This window comes from Ochotona curzoniae, unplaced genomic scaffold (genome assembly GCF_017591425.1).
Source record: "Ochotona curzoniae isolate NIBS_2020 unplaced genomic scaffold, NIBS_Ocur_1.0 contig_78, whole genome shotgun sequence".
Taxonomy (NCBI): domain Eukaryota; kingdom Metazoa; phylum Chordata; class Mammalia; order Lagomorpha; family Ochotonidae; genus Ochotona; species Ochotona curzoniae.
Window position 1 is genome coordinate 1,046,254 of NW_024466559.1, and position 20,223 is coordinate 1,066,476.

The 20,223-nt window shown below is 52.7% G+C and overlaps 1 protein-coding gene across 2 annotated transcripts in view; it reads right to left on the minus strand.

Annotated features, from left to right (window-relative positions):
• Positions 1-2,315: 2,315 nt before the first annotated feature.
• SVIL (supervillin) overlaps positions 2,316-20,223 on the minus strand; it is a 138,714-nt gene continuing 120,806 nt past the window's right edge. For both annotated transcript variants that reach the window (XM_040992550.1, XM_040992551.1), the window contains 11 exons: positions 18,529-18,673; positions 17,963-18,239; positions 13,663-13,814; positions 11,411-11,516; positions 10,620-10,827; positions 10,292-10,425; positions 8,583-8,738; positions 7,218-7,361; positions 6,585-6,709; positions 4,088-4,243; positions 2,316-3,290 (listed from right to left, as the gene is read on the minus strand). In XM_040992550.1, the coding sequence (XP_040848484.1) occupies positions 3,204-3,290; positions 4,088-4,243; positions 6,585-6,709; positions 7,218-7,361; positions 8,583-8,738; positions 10,292-10,425; positions 10,620-10,827; positions 11,411-11,516; positions 13,663-13,814; positions 17,963-18,239; positions 18,529-18,673 (1,690 nt within the window). In that variant the 3' untranslated portion in view covers positions 2,316-3,203. The remainder of the gene's footprint in view (positions 3,291-4,087; positions 4,244-6,584; positions 6,710-7,217; positions 7,362-8,582; positions 8,739-10,291; positions 10,426-10,619; positions 10,828-11,410; positions 11,517-13,662; positions 13,815-17,962; positions 18,240-18,528; positions 18,674-20,223) is intronic.

A 20,223-nucleotide genomic window follows, 5' to 3' on the forward strand; every position in this document is an offset into this window, starting at 1 on the left:
GAACAGAAGTAAATCGGCAGGGAGAGAGGAGGCAACCACTAGGAAGTTGGTTAGGAAATTCACAAGATTTATACCAGGCAACACTGGGATGCCTCCAGAATCAGGGGTATATGGGTAGAATTCTCCCTTCAACGCACACTGGTGTAAAGCATGTTCCCCAAATAAAGCACTTGCAAAGTCCCTTGAGACAGTCAACAGCCCCCCCAAACCCAGCTGTGCTGTCTACCATCCCACCTTCCGTTTGCCGCCTCGATCTGCGAGTTTGATCTTTTGAATATGAGGCACCTGACCGGAACCGGCCACGTCTGAAGTGAGGGCTTCCTCTCTGGAACCATGGACCCTAAGCGAGCTGATTAGACAATTCTCTTCCAGGCTCGCACGGCTGTCTGGAGGATTCTTTTTGCAATCATTGTTGCAGTGGGTTAGTATTGTGTCTGCCATTGTGTTCCAGGGCCTTTACCCACTTAAAATGAGTAGATTTGCTAGGGGGATTCTACTTGTGTCCCGCTTGGGTTAGAGAGGGAGCAGGAGGCGAGAGAAGCCATTGCTGTGTGCATAGTCAGCATCACTGTGCTTTAAAAAAAATCATTTTATTATTATTATTTATTTTTATTGGAAAGGTAGATTGACAGAGAGAAGGAAAGACAGAAAGATCTTCCATCTACCAGCTTATTCCCTAAAGGGCCACAATGGCCAGAACTGAGCTGATCTGAACCCAGGAGCCAGGAGTTTCTTCCAGGTCTCCCACATGGGTGCAGGGTCCCAGGGTTTTGGGCCGTCCCCAGCTGCTTTCGTATGCCAATGGGAGGGAGCTAGATGGGAAGCAGGGCTGCTGGGACATGAACTGGTGCTCATATGGGATCCTGGTGTGTGCAAGGCAAGAAATTTAACTACTAGGCTACTGCTCTGGACCAGACAGGTATTTTTTGTTTGTTTGTTTGTTTTTTTAAGATTCATTTTTATTTGAAAGAGTTACAGAGAGAGGGAGAAACAGAGATAGTCCAAGTGGAAGCCCATGGATTTGGTGCTTCAAGGACTTGTGCATTTTTTTAAAGGTTTATTTTGTTTTTTATTACAAAGTCAGATATACAGAGAGGAGGAGAAACAGAGAGGAAGATCTTCCGTCTGGTGATTCACTCCCCAAGTGAGCACAATGGCCGATGCTCTGCCGATCCGAAGCCAGGAGCCAGGAACTTCTTCTAGGTCTCCCACACGGGTGCAGGGTCCCAAAGCTTTGGGCCATCCTCGACTGCTTTCTCAGGCCACAGGCAGGGAGCTGGATGGGAAGTGGAGCTGTCAGGATTAGAACCGGAGCCCATATGCGATCCCAGGACGTTCAAGGCGAGGACTTTAGCTGCAAGGCTACGCCGCTGGGCCCAGGACTTGTGCATTTGTTAAGAGTTTGCTGACATATCTGTGAGTTTCTAGATGTTTTACACTTTTGTTTTTATTTTCAACAAAAAGTGCCAAGAAATCTGGATTATAGCTGTAGGATAGGAAGCTGCTACTGAAAGATGATTTGCAAAATCAGGTCTATAGTTCTCAGAACCAATTTTATGGAGTCAAATCTGTGAATATTTTGTCTAAGATCTATTTTTTATTTAAAATGTAGAGAGAGAGGAGAATCTTCTATCATTGGTACATTCCCCAAATAGCTGCAGTGACCAGAGCTGGGTTGGTCCTAAGCCAGGAGCCAGGAGCCAGGAGCTTCTTCTGGGTCTCCCATGTGGATCCAGGGTCCCAAGCACTTGGGCCATCTTCTTCTGCTGCTTTCCCAGGCGCATTAGCAAGGAGCTGGATAGGAAGTGGAACAGCTAGAGTTCAAACTGGTGCCCATATGGGATGCCAGCACCACAGGTTGAAGCTTAGCCTACATTTCATGGCACCAGCCCCAAATCTGTACTTTTCAAAACATATATGTTTATTTATTTGAAAGATAGTGTGACACCCTCCCTCTTGTTGCCCTGCCCCACCACTCCCCCAGGCTCTTCCATCCACTGGGGTCTCCCATGTGGGCGGCAGAAACCCAAGCACTTGAAGCCATCACCACCGTAGGAGGCTGGCTTAAGGAGCGGAGGTGGGATTTGATCCCACGCCCTGATGTGGGCTGCTGGCTTCCCAAGCATGGCAGCTCAAGCTGCTCTGCCACACTGCCCACCTACACCTCTGTATCATTCACGTCACGATTTACATACTCCCCAACGTCACAGCGGCTAGCAGTCAACAGCAACGTTCTGACACGGGCTTGACATGGAACAAGATTGCTTACAGAAATGAATGCACTTGGAAGTGACCACAGACCAATCCATGAGTTGTTGTGTTTATTCAGAAGCTTTTATTTGGGAGTTTCCTTCTCAAAAAAAAAAAAAAGTGTCAAGTTTCGAACAGCTCTTAGAAACTGAGATGCTTGTATTTCTATGAAGGGACTGTAAAATCGTCAAGAATCTTCCAAACCAGCATCAAAAAAAAAAAAAAAAAATCAAAAAACCGCAGAGCAAACTGTATATAAAACTGTACATGAAAACAAGGCACTATACATTTCGGGGGTTGATGGCGCATGGATTTCCACAGCGGCTGTGCCGTTCAGTGAGGCTTCACTGCTCACGCTAGCACCGGAAGAAGCAGCCCTCGGAAGCAGCCCTGGCTGACACGGAAAGGAAGCTAGACTCATCTAACTGCACGCGCGTGGCCTAGTGGAGCTAACTCCAGCACAAGCGACTCCCTCTGCATCTGTCAGGTTCGGATGCCCAACACCAAGAAAGATCTTAAACGTGATCGGATACCTATTGCTTTGTTAAATATGTATCTGGTTTATATGGTGTTTATATAAATATATATATATATATATATACTTTTAAATTCACAAGCTATCAAAATAACACTTTATAAAGAGAACTGCTTTTAAAAAAAATACACAGGCACTGCCCAGCCCAAGTCAGGGGAGCTCAGGTCTGTCAGTGGCCAACCAGAACGGCCGGCCCAAGTGCACCTGGCAGGTGTCGACATTTAACACCTGCAGGCTTGTGGAAAGTTCTCTTCCGCACTCACCAAAGACAAGCTGTGTCAATCATACTGTCCCATTAGGAAAATTCTGGCTTAAAAAGACTTGTTTAAAAACACCAATCCGAGAGAAAAAAAAAAGTACGCATATGCTCATGGTTTCCTGGTGTGTCGCAGGTGGCCTCCGGCATCTCCAAAGCAGCTCAGAAGAGGCCTTTGCTTTTCTTCAGGTTCACCTGCTTCCAGGAGGGCAGGGCGTTGAACTCCTCCCTGGTGATGTCTAGTGCAAACTGCAGGAACAGGCAGACACCACAACGGCATGAGGCTTGGTCAGAGCCGGGCTCCCTCCCAAGCGCACGCCCTAGCGTTCTGAGGCTGGGTCAGAATGGGGTTCCCTCCAAGTGCATGCTGGGAGAACAGACTGACACCCCAATGGCATGAGGCTGGGTCAGAGCAGGGTTCCCTCCAAGTGCACGTCCTAGCTGGGTCAGAGTAGCAGGGTTCCCTTCAAGTGCATGCTGGGAGAACAGACTGACACCCCAATGGCGTGAGGCTGGGTCAGAGTGGGGTGGTTCCCTCCAAGTGCATGCTGGGGGAACAGGAAGACACCCCAAGGGCGTGAGGCTGGGTCAGAGCAGGGTTCCCTCCAAGTGCATGCTGGGAGAACAGACTGACACCCCAAGGGTGTGAGTCTGAGTCAGAGTGGGGTTCCCTTCAAGTGCATGCTGGGAGAACAGACTGACACCCCAAGGGCGTGAGGCTGGGTCAGAGTGGGGTGGTTCCCTCCAAGTGCATGCTGGGGGAACAGGCAGGCACCCCAAGGGCGTGAGGTTGGGTCAGAGCAGCAGGGTTCCCTTCAAGTGCATGCTGGGAGAACAGACTGACACCCTAATGGCGTGAGGCTGGGTCAGAGTGGGGTTCCCTTCAAGTGCATGCTGGGGGAACAGACTGACACCCTAATGGCGTGAGGCTGGGTCAGAGTGGGGTTCCCTTCAAGTGCATGCTGGGGGAACAGGCAGACACCCCAAGGGCGTGAGGCTGGGTCAGAGCGGGGCTCCTTCCAGGTGTGCTCCCGGCAGGCACTCACCTCGAAATCTTCATCTGTGAGATAGAGCTCCAGCTTCAGTGGGTCAACGCCTTCTGGGAGTGGGCGGGCCAGGAGGTCAGCCAGGGGGTACACGGTCTTGCAGAGCTTGGCCAGCACATCCTCCACCAGGGTGATCTGGTTGGAAACTTCCGTGTCCTGGGGAGGATGGGGGCCACGCTTTAGGATGCACCTGCTCAGTGGGGAGGCAGTGGGCCTGGAATACTGGGACCCTGGGAACTTTCAAGAGAAAGTCTTGTGGGTGCAAAACAAGGTGTTTGAAATCTGTGCAAATTTTTTGTTTTAATCAGGCATATATTCTTGCTATCAGAATTAACCAGAGCCCTGCAGGTCTCCAAGCTTTTAGGAGTCACCTAATCTTACCACCAAGTCTCCAGTCCATCTCAGTGAATGGAATTTGTTTATTTAACAAGAATTTACCCTAAAAGAAATCCAGCTCCTCTCCCCATGTCCCTGTGTGTGAATTCACAATAGAATAATAATTAAAAATAATAGAATAATAATAATAAAAATAAATAAGGAAAAGCTTCTAGAATATTCTAGAATATTCTGATATACGCAGTGTAAGAAAAAAACACAGTGTATATTAAGAAAAAACACTGTGTGTATCAGTTAGTATGAACAGGTTATTGCGGATCAATTCTCTTTCCTCTTTCAACTTAGTCTGGCGGGTTGAGTGGTTTGGGAAGCAGATCTGGACTGAGCCTGCCCACAACCAAGGACCAGCCCCTGACTTTGGCCTCAGCTGCTACACCAGGGACATGGGGAGGCTGACTTTTGTTGGCCAGGAGTGCCAAGGAAGGAAAGGAATGCAGAGTGACAACGGTGCGGACTTCAGCTATCAGCAGAACTCACAGCTGTCCCCTGGCTAGCGTCCCCCACGCCTTGTACCATGCCGTTTATCCAACCCATGGTCCAGGGCTGAGCTCCAGTGAACATATACATGATGGAATCGCGGGGGCAGTGGTCAATCCCCAGAGTGTTAGGGGTGCATGACCCGGGCCCCCTACTCATCCTGAATTCGCATGGAGCTGCTAGTGGTCTCCACTTGTGAAGTTCAAGTCCTCTCGGGGGCGGGGGGGGGGGAGGTGGCAGACAGGTGGTGATAAGCCTCGGCCACATGACTAAACAGGCTCCCCCACTGGTAGGAAGCAGAGGCCTCCCACCAAACCCACTTGGCTCATTTCTCCCAGTGAGATCTTGCACATGGTGGAAAACTTACAAAGTTAAAAACAGAAACATTCTCTCAGCAATCCTGCAATCCTCTGGGGCTAAGGTGATGTTCCCCACTCATGAATGAAGACACTTTTTGTAGCTGGAGAAAATGCTCTACTTTCTCATGTGACTAGCAAAAGATAAACTTTCTGGAAGCCAGCATTGTGGTATGGCAGAAAAAGCCACAGCCTGCAATGCTAATATCTCTCGTGGGTGTTGGTTTGAGTCCTAGCTGCCCACTTGCCAATCCAGCTCTCTGCTAACAGGCCTGGGGGAAGCAGCGTAGGATGGCCCATGTGCTTAGGCCCCTGCTACCCACGTGGGAGTCCTAGATGGAGCTCTTGGCTTCCACATGGCCACCCGGGGAGTGAACCACAGGATAGAAGATCTCTTTCCCTCTCTCTTGTAACTTGCAAACAGATTTTAAAAATCCCACACATTCTGGCTAACAGTATGTCTTGGTACAAGGAATGCCCCACGTGCAGCTGTTCTTTTAACACCCTCTTAATGAGGGCCGTAGCAGTTCCTTCATCCCTCTAGTCATCTGGGAGCACCCATGCACCTCAGGTTCACTCTGTGCCTCCTCTATACAAGGCAAACAGCAAAGCATGAGGATTATGCTGGGGAGTGTCCCTGAAGCTTGCAACACAATGCCAAATGCAACGATTTAGGTTAACAGCAGCTTTTACCTAAAAGTGATTCAGTTAGGGGCTGGCCCCTTGGTATGGTAGACTAAACCTCCTCCCGTGGCACTGGTATCCCACGTGGGAGCTGGTTTGCATCCAGATTGCTCCACTACTGATCCAGCCCCTTGATGGTGGCCTGGGAGAGCAGTGGAGGATGGTCCAAAGCTGTGGGATGCTGCATCCATGTGGGAGACCAGGAAAAGGCTCTTGGCTCCTGGCTTTGGATCGGCTCAGCTTTGGCCATCGCGGCCATTGGGGAAATGAACCAGCAAATGGGAGATCTCTCTCTCTAAAAGGTAATGCTACCTTTCAAACCAAAAAAAAAAAAAAAAAAAAAAGCTTTAAAGAAAAGGAATTTGGTTCACCTTTGCTTTTTCAGAACCAGGTGAGAGCCATGTGTGGCAGCCTGCCAGGACTGTGCCTCCCACTGCTAGCTCCTCCCAAGTTCACTCGCTAACATGTGCTGGTGGGACGACAGCTGCCGGCTTGCAGGAGTTGGGGGATCGAGAGCGTCTCCCCAGGCTCCCCCAGCAGGTGGGGTTCCCTTGGCCGCCAGCCCAGACCCGTGGCCGGCTCACCATCTCCGTGATGCTGGCAATGTCTTCCCTATGCTCCCAGCTGGGGAACATGTTGGTGAAGGTCAGGGGCTCCAGCCCGGCGTGGATCAGGTAGGACTTGGGGGGCGGCTTCTTGGCGTTTTTCCCTACAAGGACCCAGAAGGCAAAGGTCACGGGGGCGGGGCCTTGTTAATCAAAACCCTGATGTCAATGCTTGAGGTGCAAATTATGGTTTGTAGCAATGCACTACCCTGTGGAGCAGGTTCTCTCCGTTGCTACGTTGCCATGGACTCCTGCGTGTGCTTAGTAAGATGCAAACCTCCTATTGGACACTCAGGTCATTCCCGTTTGCAGGCCACACTAAACTCACAGCGAGTGGCCAAAAGGCTCCAGGCAGGGGAGGGGGGCGTGGCTTCCTGTGTGCACTGGTGCCCAGTGCAAGTCTGTTATCCCTCCTCCCCACAGCAAGCGTCACCCCATTCAGGGCTCCCCACCATGGGACCCTCCCCCGGGGAGGAACATGGGCCAGGTGCGTGCAAGTCAGAAGTGTCAAGAAGTTATGGCAAGACTCCCATCTGTTGGCTGCCCATCCGACGGGACCCTGGGGAGCAGGTGCAGGAGGGTGGGGCAGGGGACAGGGCACGGGAGCCTCACCTCGGCAGTACTGCAGAACCGTCTCCATGGCGTTCTTGCGGTCCGAGGCCCAGCGGATGCGTGCCGATCCTGTGATCTTGTTCTCAATGGGCCACCAACCCTGCCACAGGTACACCTCGTGGTGGTTGTCAACCAGGAAGAGAGCTGGACCAGGGCAAGGATGGATGGGACCCGGTGTCAGGGGCCATTCACCGAGGTGTCTGCTCCATCATGGCTCCCCAGATGTTACCGAGGCCACCCTGGGCCCTGCCACTTTGGGCAAGAGAGGTGGATCTCCCCTCAAGGGTGAAGGTCAGGAGCAAAGCAAGCAAGCCAAGGACGTGGCTTGCACGGTGTGACCGGCACCTCTGTGTCCTTGTCTCTCAAACCCTCCCTTTGTTCAGCCCCAGTACTTCCGCTGTGGGTACCCATCATCTGCCAGCAGCACTGAACCACCCAGAGAGTGTGCCCAGCCCGCTCATGCTCAGCTCACTGCTGTCCACATCTGCACCAGCTCTCCTTCGTGGGGGAGTGTGAGCCAAATCAGTTAAGGAGTGCAGGGTTCTGCCTTGGCTGCCTCACTCTGCTCCCCTTGCCATACAAGGGGACGGCATGCCTCTTCCTCTACTTGGCTCGGCTCCCACCCAGCAGCCCTTGGCTGCCACCCATTTCACAGCTCTGACGCAGGCCCAGGCTTGACCAGCCTGCTGGAGGTGGAGCCCTGCATGGGGGCAGTGGGCAAGGGACAACATCAGCAAGTCTCCCACCATGCGGCAGGTGCGCTGGGCAGCTGGGCTCCCTGGCTGCAGCCCCTGCCAGGTTAGGGTTGGCTGGTGGGAGGAAGTAAGATCCACGCAGCCCAATCCCCCAGGGCTACCCCAAGGAGAATCAGCACAGAGAGATTTCTGGCTTGGGACTCTGCCCTTAACTTGCAGCTGCAAGTCCTGGGTTGGAGTCTTGGATCTATGATGGTAGAGCGTTGGAATGGTATTGTTCTTTGTGACCATTTCAGAAGATACTCCTCCCAACGTTTTTCGTTTGGTCATTACTTTCCCAGGATGCTTGCAGCTGTGGTGACCATGGGTCTGGCCTCTGGGCTACAGCACCTAAACAGAAACCTGATGGGGTCTTCCAGGGGCAGCTTTTGTGATATCGACAAAAGGGTGGGAGAGAGGGACACAGCAATGGTTGCCTTTGTCCCACTTTCCCTTTTTGTCCTGTGTGGAGTGCAGGTGTGAGAGCTAGAGCCATGGCAGCCAGTGGGCAACCGTGAAGACTGGAGAGGCTGCAGGAGATGCTCGAAGGAGGTGTTGCAGTAGAAGCTGCTTTCCCAGGGCTAAGGGAGGCTTTTCAGAGAGGTGGTGGGGCCTGCTGCTATAGCCTCACCTGGCTGGGGCGCACTGTACAGATCCTCCTGTAGGAAAGGCATAGAACTGACCACGGCGGGAGCCCGGGCAGGGTACACAAACTCTGTGGCCGAGAAGTCCCCCGAAGAGCTGCTGAGGATGAAGAGGCGGGGGGCGAAGTTAAAACTGCCCGGATCTGCAGAAGAAAAGAGAGTACCATGACTGTCAACGTCGACACACTCTTGAACCCACAGACACACGCGTGGGAGCTGCCCGAGCCAGGACACTCTCTCCAGGCCGGGAGGAAGGTCTTCGATATGGTAATGACGGAAGAACTATTCAAAGCGGAAAGGCACGCAGGAACTAGGTAATGATAAAGAATCAGGGGCTGGTGTTGGAGCACGGAGGATGAAGGTGCTGCTTGTGGCCATTAGGACACTGGTTCGAGTCCCACCTCTTCCACTTTCGATAGATCAGAAGTGAGCTCCCTGCTCAGGCACCTGACAAAACACCAGAGGATGGCTCAAGTCCTTGGGTCCCTGCTTAAATGGAATTCCAAGCTCCTGGCTTCAGTTTGGACCAACCTGGCTATTTGTGGACATTTGGGGAGTGAACCAAGGAATATAGCTCTCTTACTATGTCTTTCAAATACATAAATGCGTATTGATCTATATGTATGTGTTTGCTTGTAAAAGTCGGGAGCCACAGTATGTTGGAGCGGCTACATGTTTGGATGCCACTGCTGGTCAGCTTTAGGCAGGTAAAACAGCCTCTCTGGTCCTGTGCCCACACCTGCGAACAGTGGTGGTGCTGGGCTGTAGGTGTTGCTACGGTCACTGCCTACGCGGTGTTGAATCCATGCCCGGCTTGTCAGAACTGGCCTTCCTTCACATGCTGATCCATGGCAGGGGGAATGCTCTGCCCGCCTGCACTCCAGTGAGGAGGAACACATGTTTTGTGCAACAGGGACACTTGGGGTGATTAGGAAGGGGTCTGGAAAGGGGGCTGAGGGACCTGCTCCTTCCCGCACTGCCACCTCCAGCCTGCTCTTTTCTCTGTGGGTGGGATGTGTGCTCCACTTCCCATCCAGCTCCCTGCCGGTGGCCTGGGAAAGCGGTAGAGGACAGCCCAGAGCCTTGAGACCCTGCACCTGCACGGGAGACCTAGAAGAAACTCCTGGTTCCCGGCTTTGGATCGGCTCAGCTCTGGCCATAGTAATCGTTTGGGGAATGAACCAAGAGATGGAAGACCTTTCTCTTTGTTTCTCCTACGCTCTGCAAAATCTGTCTTTCAGACAAAAATAAATAAATAAAAGAGAGAGAGAGAGAGAGAGAGAGAGAGAGAGAGAGAGAGAGAATCAAGGGGGAAAATATGCTGAATGGCCATTTCCTGAGGGCGAGGAAGAGCACAGTTGATGTAATATTAGCAATAAATCACTAAGCTTAGCCAACACAGAAGTCCCAGTGGCAGCCTGCAGGCAGGTGCCAGGCTGGCTGGCTCTTAGTGGAAGCCACTCTGATTTTTTTTTTTTGGATACTCCATTTCCTTTCCCGTCCTTTACAATTCCTGCATTTGGTTTGATGAGGAGCTTCCAGCGTTCTCACTGCCTGATGTGTCCAGTGGGTGGTGAGCTCAGGAGAGCACACCCGTTTTGGGTGCTGGCCCAGCAGGTGCTCCATACACCCAGGGCAAGGGCTGAGCAGCCGACAGCGGAGCTCTGGGATGGTGGCCCGGGGGGCTGTGTCTCACCTTGCAGCATGCAGTCATAGGCCTTCCTGTCCTTCCTGCCCAGAGCGTCCCAGAAGCCCAGCGGCTCAGAGCCCTCGTCACACTCATGAATGGTCACCTTGCTGCTGCTGTGCAGGCCTGCTTCCAGAGGACACCTGCCGGGGGAGTGGGAGCGCAGATGGACAAAAGGACAGACCCTGCCCCGCCTCAGGTCAGCCTCTTGCCCCTGATCTCCAAGGAAAAGCTGGGGGTGTGAGTCTCAGACAGCCTGGGGAGGCTGCTTGGCTCCCTGGGGTCTCTGGAGGAGCTCTTCCTCCCCTCCCCAGCTGCCAGCACCCACGGCACTCACTGCTCCTTGATCTTATTGGCCGCGGTCCTGCCGACCTCCTTGGTGTGGGCCTGAGCCTTGCATCCGTGCCACAGGTAGATGAGGGCCTTGTTCACGTTCAGGACCACCATGGACGTGCGTGACCGCAGGCTGCTGCCGTGGCAGGCCACTTCTAGCAAGCTGCCCTCCACGGGCACTTCTCCCCGCACGCAGTAGAGTCTCCACTCACCTGCAGGGGGCGCCAGAGGCACAGAGTTGGAGCAGGGAAGGAAGGGCAAGGGGGGAACCCGCCAGGGGCCTGGTGAACTAATTGGTAGCCAGGAGCCACAGTGGGCAGTGCAGCAGCCCCAGAAAACAAATGCTTTTGCAGTTAGAAGCGGGGTGCTCAGAGTTCATGGGGTAGGAAAACCATTATCCCCAAAAGTTTACACTAAGTCCTGTAACAAGTGTATACATACACGCAGATGTCTATAAAATATTATATAATTCTATACAAAGATTTGTATTTATCCAAAAATATATTTGGATGCTGGCTACCAAAAAAAATCTCAGAACCACTGTTTATTTATCTTTCCTCTCCTGCCGAAGGGGGCACAGAGCCTCAGTGAGGTCTGGATTCAAGGGCATGTGGCCACCCAGTGAACTAAGTGCCCAGGCTGAGAGGAAGGCGGCGAGCTCCCCTTGCAGCAAAGGGATCCGCTGACCCTAGAGGTTTTCAGGGGGAGAGTCTGCTCGTTCCAAGGCCTTGGCCAACCACTGTCTAGGCAGTGGGGGAGCGACTGAGACCCCAGTAGCAGCCTGGGGGGACATACTCTGTGTACTCTCTTCTTCCTCCTCCCGTCTCCCCGAGTGTACCACCATGCCCCCCTGGAAGCACTGCAGGAAACAGGGGGGCTCCTTCCCTTGTAGAACCTGCACCTGCAGATGGAAGAACAAGGCAGAACAGGTTAACAGGCAAGGTTCAATGTCACAACAGTATGCGCTTGTCGTATAAATCCTGAAAAACAGCAGGATGGATAGATGGAAGCCTGAGATGATACGCCTATGGATGCACTGCTAAAATACCATGTGCATGTGTGTAGTGGGGGGGGGAGGGCAGAGGACCGTGCACGGCACATTAAGGCATCACTGGGGATGGCAGCATCCCCTATCGAGTGCTGGTTCAAGTCTCAGGTGTTCCACTTCTGATCCAGCCCCCTGCTACTGCGCCTGGAAAAACAGCTCAAGTGTTGGAGCTCCTGCCAATTATGTGGGAGACCCGGATGGAGATTCCAGCTTCTGGTTTTAGCCTGGCTTGGGCCTGGATATTGTGGCCCAATATATACAGTACTATCTTATATATACAGTACTAGTAAATATACCATAAATACATACACACTGTATACTATATATAGTACCATCTACTGTATATATATTGCTATGCATGCATATATACTAGATAGATATATATGATATATATATATATAACATATTTTGCTTATTTGAAAGGTAGAAAGACAGATACAGAGAAAGACAGAGAAGTTACGCACCCACTGGTTCACTCCCCAAAAGCCCACAACAGTCAGAGGTGGGCCAGGCTGAAGCCAGGAGCCAGGAGCTCCTTCCAGGTCTCCCACGTGGGTGCAGGGCCCCAAGGACTTGGACCATCCTCTGCTGCTTTCCCAGGCGCTACGCAGAGCTGGATGGGAAGTGGAGCAGCCGGGACTAGACCAGCTACCCATATGGGATGCTGGTGCTTAAGGAGGAGGATTAGCCAGTTGAATCACCATCCCAGCCCCCAAGTGATTGCTTTTTAAGACTGCCGAAGGCCGGGTGAGCAGTGGTTTGCTTCTAGAGAAACTCATCTGCTTTCTTCAGCCGTGGTATTGTAAGCACGCCTCCAAGGTAGGAACCGCATCTGCACATGTCATCACGTTTTCCAAACAACAACAAAAACAAACCCAGAGCTAGCTCCAAATTACGATGTCCTGACACTAACAGGATGCGAGGGAATGTATTCTTCATTCACTCACACAGTAAAAATAAATGTTTACCAAGCCTTGGATTTGGACACAAGTACCTGTCAGCTGTTAAGCAGACTCTAGGGTCACGGAGGCACAGGGGGTGACATTTGAATAAAGGCCTGTATTGGCAGGGGGCTAGCGGTGCTTGCAGGCCAGGGTAGCCTGGGTTGGAGAGCCGTATGGGTGACATGCTGGATTCCAGGGAGACAGTGGAGGGGCACTGTTTGCATGGCAGAGAGCCAGGAAGGCGTTTGGAAAAATCAGTGCTGTGTGGAATGAGGAGGATGGTATGACCGAAGGAAGGGTTTGGGCAAGTGGATCACTGGGTGGCTTGGCGAGCTGCTCGAGCCACAGCGGCTTGTTGGGACGGCCACACTCCGCATGCGCTACGAGTACAATTCAGTGTGTGTTACATGTACAGCAGGCCACATGTACACACGTCACGTGTTATACATGGGAGGGCTCCAAGCTTACTGAATCCTGGCCAATTCTGTTCCCAGGGCAAAGCATGAGAGAGAGAGACAGACAGACAGAGAGAGCGAGCTCCTACTTACTGGCTCACTCCTCAAATGGACACAGCAGCCCAGGACTGGTCCAGGCTGAAGCCAGGAGCCTGGAACTCCATCCAGGTCTCCCATGTGGGTGGCAGGGGCCCACGCACTTGGCCGTCACCTGTTGCTTTTCCAGGTGAAATCGCAGAGAGCTGGATGGCTAGCAGAGCATCAGGGACTGGAAGCGCCATGCCGGGACTGGATCCCTGCGTTGTAAGCAGGGGATTCACCTGCTCTGCCACCATGCCAGCCCTTCTGGCCTCCATCTTAAAAGAAACCATCCTGCTAGTTTTCAAAGCCCTGGGCTGATTGGCTCCTGCAATTCCCCTGCTACGAGTGTCGCACAAGACTTTGTGGGATGCTGCTGCTGGCACTGCATCCGAGCATCGAGTGCCTGCAGAAGCTGTGCTGCATAGAATCAGGTCCTTTGGTAGGGGCAGGCCATACCTCAGGGGCTCCCCTCACTGCTCAGACTCCCACTGTCTACCCCCACATCCCTTGGGGTCTTACCTGGGCTCCCCTCTCTTCGTCTAACTCCACGGTCATCAGGGCCGAAGTTCCCTTCTCGCTCACTGTCGAGTGGCGACCTTGCCAGAAAAAGTAGACGCACTTCTCCCTGCCAGCCACTCTCGCCGAGGGCTCACCTCGCTGCCGGCTGCTCACTGCAAGCACACAACAACAGCGGGAAGCAGGTGAGTGGTTCCAGCCAAGCTTGGTTCTCGATGTGTGTGCACGTGTGTGTCGGGGAGGGTGTCAGAGGCGAGTGGCCACAGCCAAGTTCATGTCTTGATGTGTGGGATCAGAGAGGACAGCTGAAGTTGGGGCTATGGGCTTGGAGAGGGTTCACCACCCTGGAAGGGCTGCCGGGGACCCAAGAGGAAAAGAGGCATGACTCCTCTCTCCCTGCCACCGTGCCCCTGGACCACCAGAATGGAGAAGGATGCTCCGATATCCCAGACAAAACACCTGCCACCTCAGGCCAGGCAGGCGGTGACTGCTGAGGCAACGCTCATGCTTTGCACAGGATGCTAGCTGGGCCAGCACTGAGTGAGAGGAGTAGGGAGACACGTAGAGCGTTAAAACTCTTCTAGTTTATTTGCAGCACCACAATCCACAATAGAAAAGACATGGAAACAACCCAGATGCCTGTCGAAAGAGGAATGAATAAAGAAACTGTAGTGAGGCATGGCACGGTGGCCTGGTGGCTAAAGTCCTCCCCTTGCACACGCCAGCATCACGTAGGGACACCAGCTTGTGTCTCAGCTGATGTACTTCGCATTCAGCTCCCTGCTTGTGGCCTGGAAAAGCAGTAGAGGGTGGCCCAAAGCTTTGGGACCCTGCACCCTTCCAGGGAGACCTGGAAGAAGCTCCTGGCTTCCGATTGGCTTAGCTCTGATCATTGTGGCTGCTTGGGAAATGAACCAGCAGATGGAAGATCTTTCTCTCTGTCCTTCTCTCTGTAAATCTGACTTCCCTCTAAAACCAAATAAACCTTAAAAAAACAACAACAGCAACAACAACAACAAAAAACAAACCTATACTACATCTAATCCATGGAATACTATACAGCCACTACAAGAATGAAATTCTATTATTTGCAACAAAATGGTCCCAACTGGAGACTGTCATGCTTAGTGACATAAGCTAGTTCCAAAAAGACAAATATCATATCTTCTCTCTGATATAAAGCAATGATTCTGCAAAATACAAGATCAATAGATATATAGATAAACATGTGTATATATATTTAATATGTATATTTAATCATGTATATATATATATTCATTTATTGCAAAGGCAGAATTACAGAGATAAGAAGATACACAGAGAGAGATCTTACATCCATTGGTTCACTCTCCAAGTGGCCGGAATGACTGGAGCTGAAATCAGGAGCCAGGGACTTTTTCCAGGTCTCCTGCACAGGTGCAGGGCCCCAAGGCTTTGGGCCACCCTCCTCTGCTTTCCCAGGTCACAGGCAGGGAGCTGGATGGGAAGTGGAGCAGCTGGAACCTGAACCAGCACCCACATGGGATCCTGACATGTACAAGGTGAGGATCTAGCACCCGGGGTCCTGCGCTGGGCCCCCATATACTGTAAAAGGGAGACTAACATACCGAGAAGTAAAGACACATTGCAGTATGCATCTCCACTCCCAAATTAAAGGAGGAATCCCAGTGAAACAGATAAATATATCTTGACAAGATGCTACTAGATTTTCTACCTTTGTCTATACCCATAATGGCATGATGTGCTTAAGAAGCAGAATATTAAACTTGTAACTGTACTAAGGGATTATTCTACTGTAATAATACAGGGAAAATGGTGGGAGGGAACACGGCGGGGGGCGGGGGGGAGAAAGGGTGCAGGCCAATCCCTATAGCTACAAAACTGAACCATGGAAAAGAATAACAACAATTCAAAAACAACTTTCAAAACTTCTACTTTAGAAAAGAGAGTGAGAGCAAGCTTTGAGGGTTCCAGCTTCTGCTAGAAGTGAGGAGACACATGGCTGATGCAAGGCTGTCAAGAAATCATTTGAGACCTGTAAGAACTCACGGACCACGCATTGTTATGGGCACAGCCTCAGCGAGCGGCCTCCTGTAAGATGTTGAGACATCACAGCCTCATCTTTCATGAGAATGCTTGTTACCAGGAATTCTGTTCACGGTCAAGTCCGAATTCATGGCCAGAGGTTCAAGTTTATAGTCGACCTTTCTTGTACCAGATCCCCCATTTACAGACCAAGTATTTATAGGCAGTGAGTCAGCATCCCTTTTGGCGTGCAATGGGGGGAGGCGAGGATGAGGTGGCCTCCTGGGCTGCTGCTCTCCGCTGACCTCATCCCACAAGAACGCCCTGACTTCCCAAGTCCAGGTCTGTTTGCAGAGCAGTCCTCGCAGGGGTTGACGGACTGCACAGTGGTGGGGAGGGCAGTGCCACTAGAATGCCAGTGTCCCCAAGGAGCCAATGCTTCCGTGATGGCTCCTCCGCTCACAGAGATGGATAGTGCGCTCACGGAGAAGAGGCAGAGAACTGGACCGGTCCAACCTGCCTTGCTGGGGGCCTCCAAGTGCAATCTACAAAACAGGTCTGGGGAGTTCCAGATTGGTTTCTTTTTCAGGCGTTCACTCTAATGCTATTCTCCTGCACATTCAAGAACAGGATGTGCGGGTTCCCTCAAGGCCCCAGTTCTACAAACACCCACAAAATCCACTAAGGCTGTCTTTACTGCCAGCCAACAGTCAGCCTGGATTTCTGTATCTGACTGCGTCCATCACTGCTGGGAATGGCTCCCATGCTGGCATTGGTGGGGGTGGAGAGTGTGTTCCTGCACCTGTTGTTTCGGCCGAGACCATCGGAGTGGACTACTCGTGCGCTTCCAGTGTGAACACAGCCAGGTGCTGTGCTAAGTCTGCAAGTGCTGGTAGGATGCCTGGGACTCCAAGGTGCATCCCTGATGTCCAGACATGCTACCTAGCTCCACCTGATGTGGCCCTGATGTCCAGGTCGTGTTGGTGGTGGGCCCCCACCCAGAGTCCTTCTCTGCTGCCCACACTCCTCCTTGCATGGCATGGCCCAGGCCGCCTGGGAACCCTACTCTTGCCTGCAGCTTTTGAGAACTGCTTAGGAGCAGGTGTGCTCTGCTCAAGACTAGGCTTTGAGTTGTCCCCATTGCTGTTTTAGGCAGCTGCAATTCTGGGGTCCCCATCATGCTGGGCCTGGGCTGGGGCTGGGCGTCTGATGCCTGCCTGTGCGCAGCAAGTTCACACCACATCAAGCAGTTGTGTGTGTTTGTATGTGTATGTGTGTGTGTGTGTGTGGAGAGAGGGGGCAGGTTGGGCGGGATGCTGGGCTATCCCTTGGCTGTGGACTTGCAGGTGAGCGATTAATCTCCCTGTGCCCTGAGACATCAGCGTCCTGGCTGAGCCCCTGTAAGGTGCAGAGTGAGGCTCCCCACATCCTGCTCTGCTCCATGATGCCTCTGGGAAGTGGGGAAACAAGCGGGGGCCAGGGTAGGGGTCCAGGCTCCCCCAAAAGTGCGTGACACAACACGCACCAGGAGACAGTTGCCCATCAATTCGCAGAAAGCCAATGGCTTGGAGTGTGCAGCTGTGTGATTGGTCAACAAGCACCTGTGCCTCTTTGGCCTGTAGGGAGTTGCCCGGTCCACAGGGACCCAGCAGAGTAGACGAAGCCCCAGGGGCTGTGAGTCTGGAAGTCAGACTTGGTCCTGGGAGCTTGGTGGGCAGTGACTGCCCCTGGGATGCAGCAGGGCTTGAGTCCCTCCCCTGCCACCAGGGCCCAGCATCCCGCCTGTCTGTTTGCAGGAACCACAAGGCTGTGTTTATGATGCTAGATCCACAGAGCACAATGTGGGGATAGCCTTAGGCAAAGAGCTCCAACCATTTCCTATTTTAAGAGATTCTTCTATTTGCTATGGTGTTATACCTTCATTTCGCTGCCTAGCATACAGTTCAGTTGTATGCAATGGCTTTTAGCAGCCCACAGCCGCATGGTCCAAAACAAAAATCCTTTGGAAGCAAACCCTCTACTTGTCCTAGACAAGCTCCGAGCTCAGGGACAGGAGCAAGGGAGAAAGGAGAACATTTAAGCAGCCAGTTGTGCATCTGTGAGTGAATGTAGGAGCCGTGGGGTGGCGACCAGAGATTCTCCTTGAATTTCTGTTGTCTAGGGAAGCCCTCGGAAGCACGTGACCCGACACGAAACACAAGCGGTGACAGGTGCACACAGGAAACGCTGCCCTCCAGCAGCGAGGCCACTGGTGGGAGACACGCATGCGCTCACTGACCTGTGGTGCTCACCATGTACTTCCACTTGACCACATAAGCGTCCCCCTCGTGGAACTGCCCAATGCTCTGCTTGGGGAGCCGGCTGTAGTCGAATTCCAGGATGTGCCACACGTCCACAGAGACACTGGTGATCTCAAACTGCCTCCGGTCATCGCCTTCCACCAGGCCGTAGCCGCGGCCCACGTTGACCCCGTCCAGAATGGTGGCGGTCGTCACCTGGGGCATGGCGACCATTCGAGAAACGTCGCAAGCCTTGACCTCAGCTCTGGGGTCTTCCTAGAGGTGGGGGGTGGAGGTGGGAAGGAGCATGGAAGCATTCATGGAGTTACCTCTGAGTCTGCAGCCATCACTTCTTGCATGCTAAAGGGGTGGGATGGACATCCTGTTTCCCCGCCAGGCATCGGGACACGTGACCCGCACAAGGTGGGGATACCTCGGGAGGCCTGGCCACGCACAGCCACCAGTGCCTGTGTGTGAACGGACTGTGCAATTCTGCCAGTGGACATGAGCATTCAGGGCCAACTTCTGTGGAGACCCCACCCATGCCCTCGGTGCCCCAGCGTACCTTCTGCTGGGCGAGGTCTCCCCCATTCTTGTCGTTGGGCCTCTTCAGTTCCGTCCAGTCAAGGAATTTCTCTTTGAACAGAATCGTCTCGTTATGTTCTGTGAGTCGCCCAAATATGGCCCAGTCTGGCCGGCCTTGGCCTTTCCTTCAGCAGAGGAGGAGATTAAAAAAAAAAAAAAGAACCAAGACAGTGCATAAAAATACAAAAGAAAATACAAGTGAGGCAAGATGCTGACCACGACCTCATGGGCTGTTCTCAGTGACTAATACAGAGTAGGTGAGATCATTGTAGCTTGAGAGCCTGCAACAGCTGTTTACCTGTGACACGGATCATGTCAGGACTGGACCTTTCCCTTGCATTCTAGCAAGTTCTACACTGTGGGAATCCCTGGGGGGTGGTCTACAAGTCAGCGCGGGAACCAGTGTGTCTGACAACCCTCTCTGGGTAGGCAGTCAGCAGGTGCCAGGAAGAGGCACCTGGCCCCGTCTGCCTTACAACTTGACCCTACGATACAGCCAAACCCCCAAGCCCACGGGACACTGTTTGCTCCTGGTTCTTAAGGTGCATTCATTTGCACTTTTGTCACATGATGTGATAAAAAAGCAGGTAGAGCCCGAAGACAAGGAGACAGGAATAGTAAGCCAGAGATCCTGTGCATTGGAAGGGTTTTAGAATTTGACGCCGTGCAGGAGGATACAGCTCCTTAAGAAGCGAGAGCCTTCATGGCATCTAAGTGACAGTTCTCAAGCCTCCCGGCCAATTGTGACTGCAAACTAGGATCATGGGACGCACCACGTCATGTGCCTGTGAGACCCACAAGTGGTCTTTGTCATGCCCCGTCCATGCCATGTGCACCAGTTGATCTCCCGTTTGGGTTAGACCCTGGGGTCTCACACCATGGCCAAGAGGCTGTGTGCTCCACAGGATCCCAAGGGACCCGCGGAAAGGACAGGACGTGTCTGTCCGCACTGCCCTGTGGCTGCAGGAGCTGAGCCTCAGCACACGACAGGGAAGTCTCAGAAAGCATGTGGATGGCTGTTTCCGTGAGCGTCTGGCTCTGCGCACTCACCAAGACGACCACGCAGAGTGCCTGCTCTCTGCTCCGGAAGGAATCTGGCCCCTCGGACTGGCAGTGGCGACAGTCAAGGCCAGAGCTGGGGACCTGCAGATGGCAGCTGAGGCTCCCTTGCCACCTCCCTCCCTGACACTTCAGTGGTCTCACCTCCTGGCTTGTTGGAGAAGCCCTGGTATCTGATGGTTCAGCTGAGCCTTAGGGACCTGGGGGAGCTTCGAAGGCTCACTCATGCCTAACTCAACCCACCCACAACCGGAAAGCACAGTTCGAGGCCCGGCCTGAAAAACGCATGTTATCAAAGGCCCTCAGGCTGATTGTGTGCCAGGGACACCCAGAGGATGAGGTGCCCATTCCCCTGCTGTCTGGTTCCTCTGTGACAGAGTGGGCCATCCCATGACAGATCCTGCTGTATTATGCCTTGCATTTCCTTGACCAAACACTGGCACAGTCTGAGCTGGAGCTGCAGCCCTGCGGGCACTGGCTGCTATGATGCTAATGTGAAATTCACATTGGCCTTGAGAAGGATTTAAACATTTTTCAGGACCAGTGTTGTGGTGCCAAAGGGCAAGCCTTTGTCTATGATGCTGACAGCCCATAGGAGCACCTCTTCAATTCCCAG